The sequence below is a fragment of the Gopherus evgoodei genome, chromosome 1, assembly GCF_007399415.2.
Source record: "Gopherus evgoodei ecotype Sinaloan lineage chromosome 1, rGopEvg1_v1.p, whole genome shotgun sequence".
NCBI classification, from domain to species: Eukaryota; Metazoa; Chordata; order Testudines; family Testudinidae; genus Gopherus; species Gopherus evgoodei.
The window spans coordinates 258,326,819-258,344,239 of record NC_044322.1 but is presented as its reverse complement, the minus strand read 5'-3'; the positions used below and the strand labels follow the sequence as shown (position 1 = coordinate 258,344,239).

At 43.6% G+C, this 17,421-nt stretch overlaps 1 protein-coding gene across 3 annotated transcripts in view; it reads left to right on the top strand.

Annotated features, from left to right (window-relative positions):
• Positions 1-17,421, top strand: part of DGKI (diacylglycerol kinase iota) — a 305,312-nt gene that overhangs the window by 268,557 nt on the left and 19,334 nt on the right. For all 3 annotated transcript variants that reach the window (XM_030543871.1, XM_030543854.1, XM_030543862.1), the window contains one exon: positions 1,235-1,260. In XM_030543871.1, the coding sequence (XP_030399731.1) occupies positions 1,235-1,260 (26 nt within the window). The remainder of the gene's footprint in view (positions 1-1,234; positions 1,261-17,421) is intronic.

Here is a 17,421-nt window from a genome sequence, read left to right as displayed (position 1 = left end):
GATCACCTTGCCTGCAATGCTGACATTTGTTTAATCTTAGTAATCTGTCATGTTTGTGCATCAGTGTAAAATTAAACTATGTCAGAAAGAAAACAGAAGCCTTACCATGCTAGCAACTAGCTCTTGTGTTTTCTTGGCAGCAAGAATGTACATTTACTTTAAAGTCATCTTGTAGGAATGGCTCAGGTGATGGCCAGACCCACAGTACACTGCCAAACTGAGTTTAAATAGCCAAAGCACATCCAAAAATTTTTGCACATGGCTAACCCCAGCCCTACTGCCCCATGCTAATATGTTGGGAGAAAAATGAAGTACAGTACTTTGCATTCATCTGTGTGTGCTATTTTTTATTTTTGATCACAGGTGATGGAGGGTAAGATCTTCAGCTGGTGTACACTGAGATAATTCTGCCAATGTAAGGCAATCTATCCTAATGTATGCCAGCTGAGGACCTGACTAGCTGACCACACTTCATACCTCATCACTCTTGGAATGTTTTCAAACCTTTCAGTCAGTGATTGTGTATCCCCTCAATCCCCAGAACCCTGCCATTGAGTTGTATTATACGATAGTTCAATGTATCCAAAGTTTCAGCAGATATATCTTAAGGGCTCTTTATTATCTAAACTTATATGCATTGCTCCTGTTAAAATGCTTCCATCTTCTGTGACTTACTGCTAGTGCTTTTACACTATCACCGCTAGGAGAATCTGGGGCTGTACATTCTGTGAGTTCTTCTGCAGCCATTATTCTTCCATTAGTCCCTCTAGCAACCCGATTTGGGGAGCTGTCCAAACAGCCAGCACTCCTTCACAATTCCCTGCAGTGACTCCCGGTGCGATTGGGAAACTACTTCCTCACCATGACCATTATTCCTCAGATATTTCCAACCCTGAAACCTGCTTGGAGATCCTGAGACTTCCCACACAGTTAGACGTTACAGAAACTCTTGCTAAGGGCTGAAGTAGCTATGAGCTGCCTTACAACCAGCCCAGCACTGTGGTACTACTCCATAAAAGTGTTCTGGCTAGGAGGCCTTGCTCCTGAAATAGCTTTGAGATCTCCCTTCTTGTCACCCCTCTTACAGACATTCTTACTGAGAGAAGCTGGGATTGGAATATTTCAGCTCCCTCATATCCAACATGCCTGCACCATTTTCTAGGGTGACACTGAACCCTGTCTGCAGCCTTTTCATCATACAAAAGATTGACTGATCTTTATTGTTTTCTTCCAGGCCACCCGTCTCTTCAGAAGATCAAGGTAAGATCCTGTTTTATTGATATTGATGAAGGATTAAAAATGGAACAGACGACGAGTTAGGAAGCTGTGTTTGATGATCCCTGTGATGGAGAAAAGCAACTTTGCAAAGATAGCACTTTGATGTTCATATTTAGTTCATCTGTGACTTCAAATTCATATCGGTTAAAGTTCAATGTAGTAAAAGCCAAGTCTGTGTTTAGGTCTTTACCCCAAATTTTGCAAAATGAATTTTGCTCAGCTAAACTTGAGGCACTAAAAGCATTTGCAGCGTGATTCATGTACCTCATCACCACTGGGGCTCAGCTTAGGGGAAGAAGCGTACACGCTCAAAAGAGTTTGCATGGGTTAGGTGATGCTAAATTATTATGACTATTAGGGGAGAGGCAGTGTACATGAGAAGGTGAAGAGAATGACTACATTTGGTTTTTGCTTTCAAGCTAGTTTGGACTACTACTAAAACTAGTTTGGTGGTCTTGTATGTTTGTTTGGTCAGAACACCTATGGATTTCCACATGTAAGAATCCAAGGTTAGTTGCAGGTGAAGATACATTCGTTAATAGAGTTGCATGGGAACCCAGAACTGGAATAAGGGTATGTTGCAGGTCAGAAATGAAGTGCATTGGCAGAGCTGCATGGAAGATCAGGAATGGAACAGAAAGAAGTGTTACAGGCTAGGAATTAAGCAACAAGGAGTACTGTGGCACCTTATAAACTAATAGATATATTGGAGCATAAGCTTTCATGGGTGAATACCCACTTCGTCAGACACGTGGGTACATGCATCTGACGAAATGGGTATTCACCCATGAAAGCTCATGCTCCAATACATCTGGTAGTCTATAAGATGCCACAGGATTCTTTGTTGCTTTTTACAAATGCAGACTAATGCAGCTACCCCTCTGAAGCTAGGAATTAAGTTCATTGGTAACTTATGGGGTTACAGGAATAATGTCAGTTAGCACCAACTACTGGATTCTAGCCAGTGCTGCCTGAAAAAGAACTGTAATGTTTAATAGTTAAATTAATTGTTTGGAGACTGATTCTCAGATGCATAAGGGCTTCTTTACACAGTTCTGACAGTGTAAAGGGCCCTTGAAGTGGGTGTAAATTACCAGTGCCAGATTCATGAAAAGGGGCCTTAATCTAAATAAGAATCAGGCCGTCTGTGTGTTTGTAGTTCTATTTTAAGCCAGTAGTAAACAATATGGAGATGGAACTTCCATATCCCTATTTAGAAAATGTAAAAGAGCCACTGAATGTCAGTCTTTATCCATATTTTTGACATTCTAACGGAGCTGGTTTATTGTGTCGCATTGCATTACATTATGATTTCAGATGCAAAATCATGCATGCTACTGCACTTACAAAACCACTATGTAATTCCATGCATTTAGTGTCATGCTCAAACAGAACTTAATCTCTCCTGTTCTATCCTGAAAATATTTGGCAAATAAAGTAGTTACTGGGGTGACATCATTTGCTGAATTACCTCAGAAGAGTTGTACACAATCTTGGGCACAAATGAAGTGAGTTTGGTAGTATTCTCTGCCTGCCAGTGCATACGCTTCATAAGATAACCATGCCATTACCCACAGTACTGGACAAGTGTTAGTCACTGCTCAAAAAAAACCCAGGACTGGAGTACTAAGGAGTGTTGCGGGTCAAGGCTGAGTGTGCTGAGAGAATTGTGGGAAGGTTAGATTTGAGAGGCATTGACTCAATGTTGTGGGGGTCCACAACTGTAATTAACAAGGGATTTTGCAGAGCACCATTGAAGTGCATTGGCAAAACTGTATGAGGAAACCTTGTATAGCACCTAGCTGCACTGTACTTGTTTCTAGGCAGAACTCTTAAATCCAGCAAATGCCAATAAATTGACACACGGCCACAAATAAGTGTTAAAAATCTCCTTCATCTTCTTGAAATGACATTTCCTAATAAAGGAAGTGCCCCTCTTCCCTTCCCCACCACTCAAGCTGGGAGTATTGGAGCCTTGCAAAATTTGAACACCATTCCCCTACTCCCCAGTGCTTAGGAGAAACATGACATTTTAATACGGTGTTCTGGGATCTGGTCTTGAACTACTTGTCAGTGGATGAACTCATCAATGATTAATTGCACTTGCTTATAGGTTTTTCTTGCATTTACTCTATTAATGGAGCAACAGACATTGTATGGTCTGTTTCTTTATGATCTTCTAAACTTTAATCTCTAATACTTCCCCCTTTCCTAACTCATTCCTTTCTCCTTTCACTGTTTCTATTGTTTCCTTCTTTCCGCAAATACCTCTCACCTGTGCCTACGTGATCAGAGTACAAGTCTTCATTTTGATCAGTATCCTTACACACTCCAAAAATTTAAAAAGTCTGCTTTGAAATGGAGCATTAAACCCCCCTACACTCTTAACTAGTTAGCCTCTGCCTATCATACCATGGTCTTTACAAGGTTCTACGTGGTGGAAGTGGAATATCTATTTGAATTTGTCAACATGAAGCAATGGAGTAAGTTTAGCATATACGTATCTTGCTTGAAGCACAACAGAATTTTTATGCTCTGTTGCCTCTTTGGAGGAGAGGCTGGATGCCCTGGACACACTCTTAACTCACTGTACAGTCCTAAATGTATCAAATATTGGGCGGCTCCCAAGTGGAATAACAGAGATGATGTAACTTCATAAAAGCCATAAATTCAGAGCCAAGGTTGCCATTCAAAACCCATTGTGGCTAAGTATTGCAGCACCATATTTGGTAAGATTGCTCACTACTCTAAGAACCCTTTTCTAAACAGTGACTTGGGAGGGTCAAGGACAGAGTTTAATCCCTTCACTCTGTATTCTCTGGCCTTTATGATTTTATTTCAGACATTGAGAGGAATATTTTCTCTAAAGTGGGATTCCAGGATTTAGCTGTGTGACTCTCTTTCTTAATAGTCAGCACTCAGCTATATGCCCATCCATCATGTTGAAAGTATACCTCTCAACAGTGCTTTAATGCTGTTTCTTATAATAATCCGATAATGTTTTGAGTTACACAGTGGGGCTTGATCAGTTTCAGAAATGTGTTAGCGGGAATGGTGACATAAAGTATGGGCCCAATTTTAAAAGTAGGGGGCGATACTTCAATTTCTCCTCTTTGCATAATCCTGCCTCTCCCTAGCACATTGGTCACTTTAGTAGTACTTCAGAACTGGCTTTCTGGTGGCATTGCTTCTTGGCTGTTACTGAGATGAGGTGCTGTCTCTGGTGTGATCCATCTCTTGTTTTTACTTCACATTTTGCCTCTGATCTCTTCTTTCCCTCTTTAATTTCCATTCTTATGTTCTTTCCCACTATTTTCCATGGTACCTCGTGTCTTTGCCATCCTTCCACCTCCTCACTGCCATTTCTGTCCTTTACTTGTCCTTTCCCTTGGTGATCTATTCCATTCTAGTTTGTATAGATTCTTGTACCATCCTCCTTGCTTTGGTATCTGTGTCATCCTCCTCCGTCCTCAATCCCCACATTAAATGATTCTAGCATGAGTTGCAAGCAGAAGTTCTAGTGTCTGAAGTGCTACCAGTATCTAGTACTGAATGCAAGTAGCACTTCTATTAATCCCTACTAGGACAATGCATCATGCTGTCTTCAAAGGGAGTGGGGATAAAGCACCATTAGTCTGGAACTGTGCATCCAATCAACACAAAATGCTCCTTGTTGTGGATGCATGTTAAAGGCACCTTTATCAGCTACAACATAAGGCCATTTAGTTCTTGATGCAGAAAGGGACACAGTGGCTTGCAATAAAAGTGCCTCCTTAAGATCTTGCAAGGGACTGCACAACTGCTGTAGGAGTCTCACATGCATATTTGAACCATACACTTTGTTTTCCTATTAAAAAAAAAAAAGGTGACTGTTCTTACTCCCAGACTATAGTCGTTCTCATGTTTGTGCTCTCTCTTTGCCCCAGATGACTCTGACTCCAAGAGTGAGATTGACTCACTCTATAGTCTGGCGGTCACAGCACTCACCTGGGAGGTGGGAGATCCAGGATCCATTCCCCTTGCTCTGGTGACTCTATCCAGAGTGCAACAGCTTCAACAGGAGGGACTGAGGGAGCCCTAATCAGAATATCCCATAGTTCAGTAGTTAGAGCATGCACCTGAGGGCTGACCAATCCCTCTTCAAATCTCTTCTCCCTCTTAGGTGAATGGGGGACCTACTGGGGTCTCCCATATCCCAGGTGGGTTCTCTAGTCACTGAGCTAAAAGTTATGAGGGAGATCCTGTTCCTGCTGCTTTGTGTGAACTCACCTGAGGGGCCCCATCTGCTATGCAGCCTCAGAGCACATTTATTGTATTGGGCCCATCCCACAATGTAGGTGTGAATTGCTCTGAGGCTTAGGTGGGAGGTAGGTGTCTGGGTGCCTAGAGTGAGGTGCTGTGCGCATGTCCAGAGCCAGAAACATAGGCACCTAGGGAACTTTTACTGCAAAAATGTAGGCACCGAGTTTAGGTGCCTACAGGGTTCTGCAGGAGTTTTGTATATCAGGGTAGTTCCAAAACTGGGACTTAGACGCCTATCTTCTTTGGTGCACTCAGGCCCAACATTGTTTAGTCACTATCCACCTGAGTCAAATTTTGACATGGAAATGACAAGTTTTGTATCCCAGTAATTGTCCCTTCATTTAGTTCCCCTTGTCATAAACAGATAGTTAAGGGTTAATGTCTTTTTTATCTGTAAAGGATTAACAAACAGGGACCCAAACACCTGACCAGAGGACCAATCAGGAAACAAGATACTTTCAAATCTGGGTGGAGGGAAGCCTTTGTTTGTGGGTTTTGGGTTTGTGCGTTGTTCTCTCTGGGTCCTGGATGGGACTGGAGGTGCCACCAGGTTTCTGCCAATCTCCCTGCTACAGTCTCTTATCTATTCAGAATAGTTAGTAAGTAACAAAGGCGGTTATAGTCTTTTAACTTGTTTTTTTCCATTTGCAGATGTGTACTTGCTAGAAGTAGTTTAAATTGTGTTTCTGCTAGAGAAAGCGTCTTTCTATTGTCTATAAGCTAGAAAAACCTTGTATATTTGCCATCTTGATTACAGAGACAATTTTTATGTTTTTCCTTCTTTATTAAAGTTTTCCTCTTTTTTTTTAATCTAATTGATTTTTTTTGGTTATCTTTTGTAAGACTCCAGGGAAGGGAGTCTGCACTCACCAGGGAATTGGTGGGAGAAAGGAAAGGGAGGAGGGAAGAAAAACCTGCTCTCGGTGTTTATCTCTGTATCTTTCTCCAGGGAAGAAGGGAGGGGGAAGGGGTGATTCAAGGAATTGAATCATGGTGGTCTCCTAGGGTACCCAGGGCGGGAAAGAGCTGGGAGAAAGAAAGGAGGGGGAAGGAAAATGGTTTATTCCCCTTTGTTTTGAGACTCAAGGAATCTGGGTCTTGGGGGTCCCCAGGGAAGGGTTTGGGGAGACCAGAGTCTATCAGGCGCTCTACCTAAGTCCTGATTGGTGGCAGCCTATCAGATCTAAGCTGGTAATTAAGTTTAGGGGAATTCATGCTAGTACCCATAATTTGGATGCTAAGGTCCAGATTTGGGAATTATACTATGACACCCCTATTGTTACTCAATCCTTGAAAATTGTGCTTTGCTTTTTTTTCTTTTAGTAGGCATGACAACACATTCTTTGCTGCACCAGCAGCATTTCCAGTGAGCTATTATTTTGAAGTTCACCCTCCTATCTTGGGAGTAGGTTCTGAGTCCACAAGGGAATAGGATATAAATGGGAAATCAATTAAGATGAGAACAATAGATTGAAAAGAGTTTGGAGCCAGTTTTCTTAATGCACTCTAATAATTATTTTCGAAGGGAGAAGATAGAGGATGATTTTCTGTTTAGAAAGGCATATGGAGACACTAAAAAAAAACCTTTAAAACCCTGGCAGGAGTTGGTTTTTAGTATCTCCCAATCTGGATATGCTCTCTGCAGTGTTTTCAGGCTGGCTGATGCTGAGTCATTTAATGCTGCCTGTAACAGGGTAGCATCCCCCTTAAGGGCTGGGGCTAGTCAATCCTGATTATGGAATGAGGCATACCTAGAAGAGATCGTTGTGCTTGCCCTATAAAGAGCAGCAGGAGGCTGCAATGAAGGGGCGAGGAGGAATAATAATAAATAAAAAAACAATAATGATGCTCAAGATTAGAGATCTCTAAGAGTGAGCAGGCTTTAGAAGAGAGTCAGGACTGAGACTCCAGCCAGGAAGCGCCTGCAAAAGCAGGAAAGGGCCTAGGCAGAAATGCCGAGGAGGAGGAGGAGGAGAAACCTTTGGTCTGTGTGGACTTTTGGATGGACTTGAAAACTTTATTTTGAACATTTGTTAATTTAATAAAGCAGAACATAAGAAGGGATGGGAGTGGACAAAAGTGTTTTTTGAGTTTACTGAACAGTCCAAGTGGGGAAACTGAGGTAGGCTACCTGTAGTGAGACCTTAGGCCATTAGGAGGTGCATGGGAGGTGGCTGGCCCTTCTGCATGTTAGGAATGTAGTGGATTTTTAACAATAGGTCTTTGAATTAATGTTTAGTTGAATAACCTGGTTGCTTTTAGAAAGAGTTGCAAGATGTACCTATTTCCCCAGGCCTTCCCGACTGCCCCTATGCCTGAAAGTCAGCAGATGCTGACTCCCAGGGATGGTGTCAATGCCGCTGAGAAGTGATGCAGAATGCAGTGTGGGCACCAGCACCCTCAAATGACAGAAGTTTCCTGCACTATTGAGAAAGGAGATCCTCTCAGTGGCACCGCACTGAGGCTTTAGGAGGTAATGAAGAACCTCCTGGAAAAGCAGTGGTTTATTGCGGGGGAGGGAAAGGTATTGAAGAACACCCCAACACTCCCCACCCTCATCCCAGACATGTCTTCACTGCATCTGGGAGCAAGCCTCCAGGCCTGAATCTACAGACTTGTGCTTCCTGGGCCTGTGCTAGCATGGTAAAAATAGCTGTACTCCAACTCAGGGCAGAACATCAAAGCAATGTCTGCACAACTATTTTTAGCAGGCTAGAGTGAGCCCCACAAGCCCCATGGTGGACCGAGGCTGGGAGGCTCCCAGATGCAGTGTAGACATATCCACTGAGGCCTGGGTGGGGGCTGGACTGAAGAGGTTCCCAATAGTGCTTGCACGGTGGGAAGGGGGTGAAAAGCCCATGGTTGCCTTATATCCAGGCAGGCAGTTATGCATGTAGCTACTATGGGAGGGAGGAAGGGAAGATGTGATTGATTTTTCTCTTAAGGGTTAGCAGGTTGAATTGATTTCTGCAGGAGCGGGAATGGGGATGGGGCATCATTAAGTTGATTTACTGATTGAGTCTGTTTGAATCGATATGTTGTTTGGCTGGAGTATTTTTTGCTTTTGGGGGTTGCATCTGTGACTTTGAATTGACATATCAAAACAATCCCTCTTCAGAGCAACAAATCAGTTCAGACTCGGGTCTCCATCCAGGCAAATCTTTACCCATTTCCTCAGGCATTGGGAAAGAGACTTCTGCCACCTCACCCACGTCACCGTACCTCAGGGGAACCTGCAAGGAGATTCTTCACCCTCCCCCCAGCACAGGCCTCCAGGGAAGAGGGCTCATTGCCAACAAGTTCTTCAGTGCCCTCCTCAGGCTTTGGTCAGAGTGGAGGGGGTCTGCTGGGAGATTCTCCAATGGCTTCCACAGGCTGCTGTGGGGTTATGGATTTCTGGGAGATCTTGTTGCCTCAGGCCGGGGTAGCTTCTTCCTTTCCCTGGGGTCAGCACCCACAGTCCGCTCTTGGCTATTCTTCAATGCATCCCAGAACATAAAGCAAGAGGTTACAAGCCTATCTCTGTTCCTGATATCCTTGTATCGCTGTGGGCCCATCCAAACCTGAGCTTCACTCATTGAGCACTCCAAGTTTGGTGTTAGTGTGCAAAGGGATGTTGTCTTCAGGAATTCTGCTCCACTTTTAACTCTCCTGGTTACATTGAGCAGAGAGTTGTGTAAAGAAATAAAATCAAATACCAAACCTCTTAGTGCTGGTAAAACTGGGCTGGGGCCAGGGAGAGGAGAGGAAAAGCTGTGCTTTGAATGCCAAATACTCTCAAAAGAGCAATCAATGGTTTCACGCAGCTCCTACTGAGAGGCTGTAGACTTCAGGGTGAAGTCACAGCCATTCACATAGCAACAAATTAAGATGTCTTGGAATGCTTTCTCTGAACAAATCAAAGAGAGCACGGCAGGGGAGACTCCTGACTGCAGGTATTTATTTTGATTAATTAACCACTTAGGGAAGAAAGCGGTCATATATATTGTTCTGAAAGTGTGTCCCTGGCCAGCCCCAATCGTCTGTTGCTTGGATAATCAGAGTTCAGAAGTTGAGCTTATTCCTTAATTTTCCAGCTCAACAGAGGCTGGGATTGTACCTGTAGCAGGAGGAAGGGCCTCCCATCACTCTGTTGGGGCCCCTTGCAGCTGGCCCATGAGTAGTATTGATCTTTCTTAAGTATTTCCAAGGTGCCTCTCATCATAGAATCCTATATAGATTCAGATAGAGGGATGGAGGGACAAGAGGGAGACATGGATAGCCTTTCTGAGAAGGCAGGACAGGCATGGTGAGTATAAGGCCTCATAGTGAGGATTAAAAGAGAAAAATGGAGATAATTTCCCAAATATGGCTTATTTCTTCATCCCAGAAGCAAGCATATGACCAGGGCACACACAGTTAGAGCGAGAGAATATCCAGATCTAAACAGAACTCAGTGATGGAACTTAATACGTAGATTTTTCTTCTCGTCGCTCTTTCTGACAGCGAGCAGTGCCTCTGCTTAGGATCCAATCACAATGCTAAAGTAAAAAAAAAATCAACAGGCCTGTAAAAATTTAATGCTTGAGCTGGTTTGCAAATTGTTTAGGATCATATTGTGAATCCCTTCTCTATTGATGAACAGTTACTCACTGAGTGTTGTCAGGGAGACCCAATGCACAGCAGGGCCAGATGTTGGGTTGCAAAGGCCTCTGGGGAAAAGAGAGAAGAGAGGCCTCTAACTTGAGTAGGACTGCTTGTGTGAGCAACAGGGCAAATGGTCTGGCCCTTAACTTTCTTTGCTTTCCGTCTTTTTTTTTTTAAATAAAAAATGCCATTGTTTAATTATTCTGCTTAAAGTTCTCCCCTTGCCAAAGTAATGCCATTCTGATAAAGTGCCTGGATTTAGCCAGCTAAAATCCTCCTGGTCCTCATTCTGACTTGGTCAGCAACATTTTCCTCCATTTCATCATGCCTGAAAGTAACATTAATTGTTCCTGTCTTGGCTAAAAAAACAAATAGCTTTCTAGGATACAGTGAAGATGCCAGCCAGATGGTACTGTCTCTATCTGCAACTATTCTTTGTTTCTTAGACCATTTACACAGAAGGTCCTTCTCCTTCATGGTCATCCCTTCCTTTGCAAAGCTGTTTGGAATTTCCCCATGCAAGAAGGGAAAGCATCACCTCACCATCAGCCAGTCAAGTACTTCCATTCCTCAGCCATCCCTACACTCACCAGTGTGCTCTATGGGAGCATTCCAGGACAGATTCTCATTTACACAAGAGCCCTTTACACTGCTTTGGCAGTGTAAATGGGTCTTAAAATGGGTGTAAATATAATTCATAACCATTTTAAGACCCTTTTATACTGCCAGAGAGTTCAAAAGGCACCTCGGTACAAATGAGAATCTGGCCTTTCAGTTGTACAGCAAATGTGTGTGGCAGGATAGTGGTTGTTTTTTATTATCTTCCTGTTCTAAGCAAAGGGCTTGATATGGCCTCTTGTTTGAAGCAAAAATGTTAAAAGGAAAAAGATTTCTGATACGTATTTGTAAGTACATTGAGCAATTGCTGCTTTTCACGTATTAAAAGTCTTGTCTTATTTCCAGATTAGTTGGCAGATACACTGAAGCCTGTGTTAGCTATTGCCTTTAAATTGCTTATGAAAATGATGGTTTCTTAGCTAAGAGGCAGCCACAAACATTGATGAGAAATTTATACCATTGTGTGCAATCCAAGTTGCAGGTCTTATTAGAACAGGACTTAGACACAGGACTGACATCTTCCAAAAACAGTCTCCCAAACTGCAGAAGTAGAATGTGCGTATGTACTCACTTGCATGTTTAAATGGGTTAGTCAGACATGCTATTTTACAGGATTTACATATAAATATGGCTACTTTGTACATGGATGTCTTTTGTTTGGACAATTATAAAGGAAAATTTAGCCCTGAGAGTGCTGAGAGGAGCAAATTAGCATGTCCTTCACTCAGCAAATGCTGTGTACCATTATAGCAACAGCCCACAAGAGGAAATTCTCTAGCTGGCTGTTGTTGCATGTCTTTGGTATTCTTACCTCTTTTTGGTCTGAGGAGTTAGCCAATATTTGGAGCCTTGCTGTGTTTCTGTTAGCAGGCAAAACTGATTATATAAGTTAGGTGTTTTTTGTTCAGTCCTGTTTATTTGCAAAGAATGTACACTGGACTCTGGGCAAAAACCAAACAGAAGGCAGTTTCCTTGCTCAGAAATCCAAGTCTGTGTTTCTAACAAATTCTGTGTCCAACAGAATCTCTGTCCCTTGGCTTCCTCTCAGGGCCACTCTCACCATTGCTTCCTTTTCCTTCTGCTGGCTTTCTGCCTCTCAGGGTATGTCTACACAGCTACGTAAGCCTAGGGTTAGTGGGACTTGAGTCAGCTGACCTGTGTCAGGGAACTCTGGGCTTCATTGTCTACATTGCATTTTAACCCTAGTGTGGCAGGATGGACTACATCCAGAGATCCCCTGCTGAAGGCCTCGTGTCCCTGCATCATCTTGCCCCAGAATAGAGCAGTGAGAAGTCCTTCAGGCAGCCTAGAGTGGATGCAGAGGAGCAGCCAATAAGAGGGGCTGCAGGAGTGACCAATAAGGGGCCAGAAGGCAGAAGGGCCAGATAAAAAGCAAGCAGCAGAACAGAGCCTTCAGTTGTTGTGTGGAACTTAATGAGAGAGGACTGGGTGCAGGGCTGGTTAGATGAACAGTGGGACCATGGAGTGGTCACCAGACAGAACCGAGCCCAGGGAAGGCTGCTGAAGGCCAGATGCCTGGCTGGTGGAAAGAGCAGCAGGGCCATGAAAAGGTCAGTGTGGGCAGGCTGATTCTGGGGGACTGAGCACAGAACCTGGCCAGACCAAGGTTGGCCCTCCTGGTCTGGTTGCAGACTGATCCCAGGAAGGGCTGCAGAAAGGACACCAGCCAAGGGGACGGAGATAGGCCCCAGTGGGGTTGTTGAAGAAGGTAGTGCCTCTGGGAAGAAACCTTACTGCTACGGCCCCATACTATTACTGGGAAAAAACTAGAGTGTATACCCTGGAAGGGGGAACAGTGTACGCGGCTCATCCAGAGAGCTGAGTTGCTGAAGACTTGCTGAGAAAACCATTGGCCAGGAGTGTGAGTGTGTTGTGTGCTCGCGAGAGACAGGTGACACCCCATAGTAAGAACTAAAAAAGAAAAATAGGCTCACATCCAACCAATCAAAGCAGGGCCGCTGGTGAGAGGTGGGTGCTGTCCTGCTGAAAAGAACTGTGATTGCAGGCATATCGGCCAGAGAAGGGCGGTGCTCATGGTGGGGGTGTGCTCACCCTGTTACAGCTAAGTTAAGGATATTCTGACCCGTGCTTCAACTTAGGGCTCTGGCATCCACAGTGCAGTACACAGACCTGAGCCAAAGTAATCCTATCCCAGAAGGCCTAGTGATCCTCCCCATGTTAACACTTTAGCCCTCTGAATATGCTGCACTGTGGGAAAACTCTACTGCCCACCCTGTTTCTTAACTGTGACAGTACTATTGATGGGACTCAGGTGCCCATGAGGAGCACATGAGTACATAAACTGCAAAATTAACTCCTTTGATGGTTGTCCCAATAGAACAGTGGTCCCCAGACTGGGTGGGTGGGGAGGGAGTTCCAGCCCCCAGCCACAGCTCCCCCCGGCTGCAGCTCCAGCCTCCCAGGGATCCCTGGAAAGCTGTGGAGAAGTTTAGTGGTTGTCTGCTACTCACAGCACCATTGGCAGTCTCTGCAAAGAGGTCAAAGGTTTGAAGAGACATGGAATATGAACTGTCCTTGGCGCCCAATCAAGAAAGTTGAAGCCTATTGAGAAGGCAGTCTAAGGAATCTAGCACTGCTGTAGACTGTGTGGTTTCCAATTATATGGATAAAGGACTTCAGTCTCCAGTTCTGTCTATCTGGTAGCTTTCATTTGCAGTAAATTCACTTACACCCCCACCCCCCATCCCCAAATAAGTAGTAAAACATTTCTGTTACTCATAGCAAATGTCCATCTTGGGAAGAATCAAGAAAATAATGACTTGATTTAAATGTTTATTAGATCAAGTAATTATTTTAAACTCTTTAAGACCTGAAGGTATTTTTTGGTATGATAAAACAATTGCATAATTCATGTTTTGTACTACACCAGTGACAAACATACTTTGCTCAGAACAAATAAAACTGTTCTCACATTTGTTTTTTTACTTTTTGTCATTACATGTTAATAGCTTTTTCATTTGATTTCATTTGTTAATAGCTTTTTTCACTATCACCAATACCATATCTTTGCTTGCTTGGACCACCTGTTTTAAAAGTGAGTGAATTTATTATTGTATTGTCATCATCATCATCATCAAATGCTAGCACAGAGAAGTTCCAGCTGAGTTTGGGACCTCATTGTGCTAAGCTATGTACAAAACATGTATGGTCCCTCCCCCAAAAGCAGACTACTTCTACCTGTTCCAGTATTCTAACAAAGCACTGAATTCTTATAGTTCAATCCATTCACTAGAGCAGCAGTTTTGTTTTTTTGGTATGTATCTATGCAGAAAGATTTCATTCTAACAAAGTACTTAAGCAAGTGCTTAACTTGAAGTATGAATGTCATCCCATTGACTTCAGTGGGGCTAATCATGCATCAAGTTAACACCCTGCCTAAGTGCTTTGCTGGATCAAAGTCTGAAAAAGATCATATAAATTATTCTTTGTGACTGATAGCAATCCACATTCAGTAGTCAATCACATCACAATAGAGGAGGAGCCACTAGCCAATCACTAGTTATTGATATTTGCTGGGAGATGGATTTGTTGCGCGACTTCTAGGAAACTTTGATTTACATCTAACTCTACCCCTTATCTTTTCAGAGTTTGAATGAGATGAAATATATCTTCCTTTTGAAAAGGAACTTTTAAGGCAGCACTTGTTGAAATAATAGGAAGTATAAGACAGTTTGGAAATGGTATCACCAGTCATCTTCGAGTTCTGGGTCATATGTGTATTCGTCACATGGGAACGCATGCATTCTAAGTGCCCAAGTCCAGATATTTTAACAAGCAATGTCCATTGGCTCACAGATGTGCAGTAGATCTCCTTATGCTTCCAAGTAAGGAAATAAGAGGCAGTGCAAGTCAATGCCCACTCAGGACCATCTTACCATCTCATGGTCTGCACTGGAATCCAGTGTCCTCTCCTGCTTCAGCCTTTCAGAAAATCCTGTAAATAAGATTGTAAATAGTTATTCTTTTAGCCTAGTACAGTTACTTTTTTAGTAAAGTTAATGTAGTTTGTTTCCCTGGACTGAGGTTTCCCTTCCTGCGGTTGGGGACTATGCCCAGAGTCCTGGGCTTCAAAAACTGCATCCCCTGTCCTAGATCCTTCTCCGTCAGCAACAAATACAGTGCAGCCTCTACTGTCTCAATGAGAAACATTTTGCACAGATTCTAAGGAACTATTTCCACATAAAAGAACCCCAGACTGCAGGGTAAAGCAACATGAGCAGTTGGGTCCTGGAGATTATCCATGAGGGATACTCTATATAGAGTTCCTCTCCCTCCCTCCCTCCTCACAAACCCCCTTCACAGTCTCCTTTCAGGGACCACTCTCACGAGTTGATTCTTCATCAGGAAGTGGAATCCCTATTGCACTGAGGGGGAATAGAGTGTGTCCCACCTCAGTATCAAGGAAGGAGGGTTCTAGTCTCCATATTTCCTAGTCACCAGAAAAGATGGAAAGAGGAGACACATTCTGGAGTTTCAGCAACTGAATATCTTCATTTGAAAGTTGAAATTCAGGATGGTTTTATTGGCATCTCCTCTCTTCAAGAAGGGATATGGTTTGTGGCTCTCAACATGAAGGACACATATTGTCATATAGACATTCAGCCCCCCCACAGGTGGTTCCTAAAGCTTATGGTGGGCTCGGAGCACTTTCAATTCCAAGTCCCCCCCTTCAAACTTGCAGCAGCACTCAGAGTGTTAACGGAAGTTTTCTCCCTGATGGTGGCCGAGATAAGACATCAGCGCCACGCAGTCTTTCTGTATTTCAATGACTGGCTCCTGGTAGGCCATTCTTGAATGGAGGTCAGGTTGGCTATTCAGTTCCTGATTCAAAGTCTCGCAGCCCTAGGAATTTTTGCAAACAGAGAAAAGTCAATTTTATCCCCCAGGAGGAAAATGAACTTTATAGGGGCAACATTGGCCTCTTTCTGCCAGAGTCTTCCTTCCTGTAGAAAGATTTCAAATGATGCATAACCTCATTTCTTTGATTTCCCAGAGACCAAGGACTAGAGCAAGGATAGGTAACCTATGGCGCACATGCTGACAGTGGCACACAAGCTGATTTTCAGTGGCACTTACACTGCCTGGATCCTGGCCACCAGTCCGGAGGACTTGGCATTTTAATTTAATTTGAAATGAAACTTCTTAAACCTTTAAAAAACCCTATTTACTTTATATACAACAAAAGTTTACTTATATATTATAGACTTATAGAAAGACCTTCTAAAAACATTAAAATGTGTTACTGGCACGTGAAAGCTTAAATTAGAGTGAATAAATGAAGACTCAGCACACCACTTCTGAAAGGTTGCTGATCCCTGTTATAGACTTATAGAGAGACCTTCTAAAAAACATTAAAATGTATTACTGGCATGTGAAGCCTTAAATTAGAATGTATACATGAAGACTCAGCACACCACTGCTGAAAGGTTGCTGACCCCTGGACTAGAGTGTGAATGTGCCTATTGCTGCTAGGTCATATGGCAGCCAGTGCTTATGTGACACCTATCACCAGGCTTCATCTACGTTCCCTGCAGGCCTGGCTCCATTCAGTCTGCTTACTCAACAAACACCATATAAACTCCCCAGGTGACCAGGGTCATCATTCCTTCACTTGGTGGTCAAACACAGACAAGGTACAAGTGGGAGTTCCTTTCTCCTCTCCCACTCCCACCATCATAACAGAACCATCCCTTCTGGGGTGGGGCACACACCTGAAGAGTCACACTGTGCAAGCATGTGGACCCCATGAGAGGTCAGACTGCATATCAACATTATACAGCTGTGGGCAGTTTGCCTTGCTTGCAAGGCCATCTTCTCACTCATTTGCTTCATCCCCATCCAAGGGATGGCAGACAATATTGCCACTGTGAGGTACATAAACAAATAGAGGAGCGGGATTTCACTCGCTTTGTCTGGAGGCAGTCAGGCTTTGGAACTGGTGCATAAGGCACATAATCACCATCCAGGCACACCTCCCAGAGGTTCACAACTATTTAGCAGACAATGTCAGCAGGCACTTCTCAGTGGACCATGAGTGGGAAATCCAGGTCTCCATTCTGTTGGACATGTTCACATGATGGGGCACACCTTTATGGGACTTCTTTGTGTCACAAATGAACATAAAACTTCCTCTATGTTGTTCCTGAGGAGCCAGAGCTGCGACTCCCAAGGTGACACTCTCCTACCATCCATAAAAAGCGGTCTCAGATACGAGTTTCCTTCCATCATCCTGCTTCCACAGGTGCTGAGAAAGGTACATTGTGAAGAGGCCAGGGCCATTCTCCTATGGATAGGGCTCTACCAAATTCATGGCCATGGAAAAACTCGTTACAGGCCATTAAATCTGGTCTGCCCTTGTGAAATCTGGTCTTCTGTATGCTTTTCCCTTGTACTATACAGATTTCACGAGGGAGACCACTGTTTCTCAAACAGAGTCCTGACCCAAAAGGAGTTGCAGGGAGATCACAAGGTTATTTTAGGGGGATCATGGTATTGCCACCCTTACTTCTGCACTGCCTTCACAGCTGGGTGGTCGGAGAGTGGCAGCTGCTGACT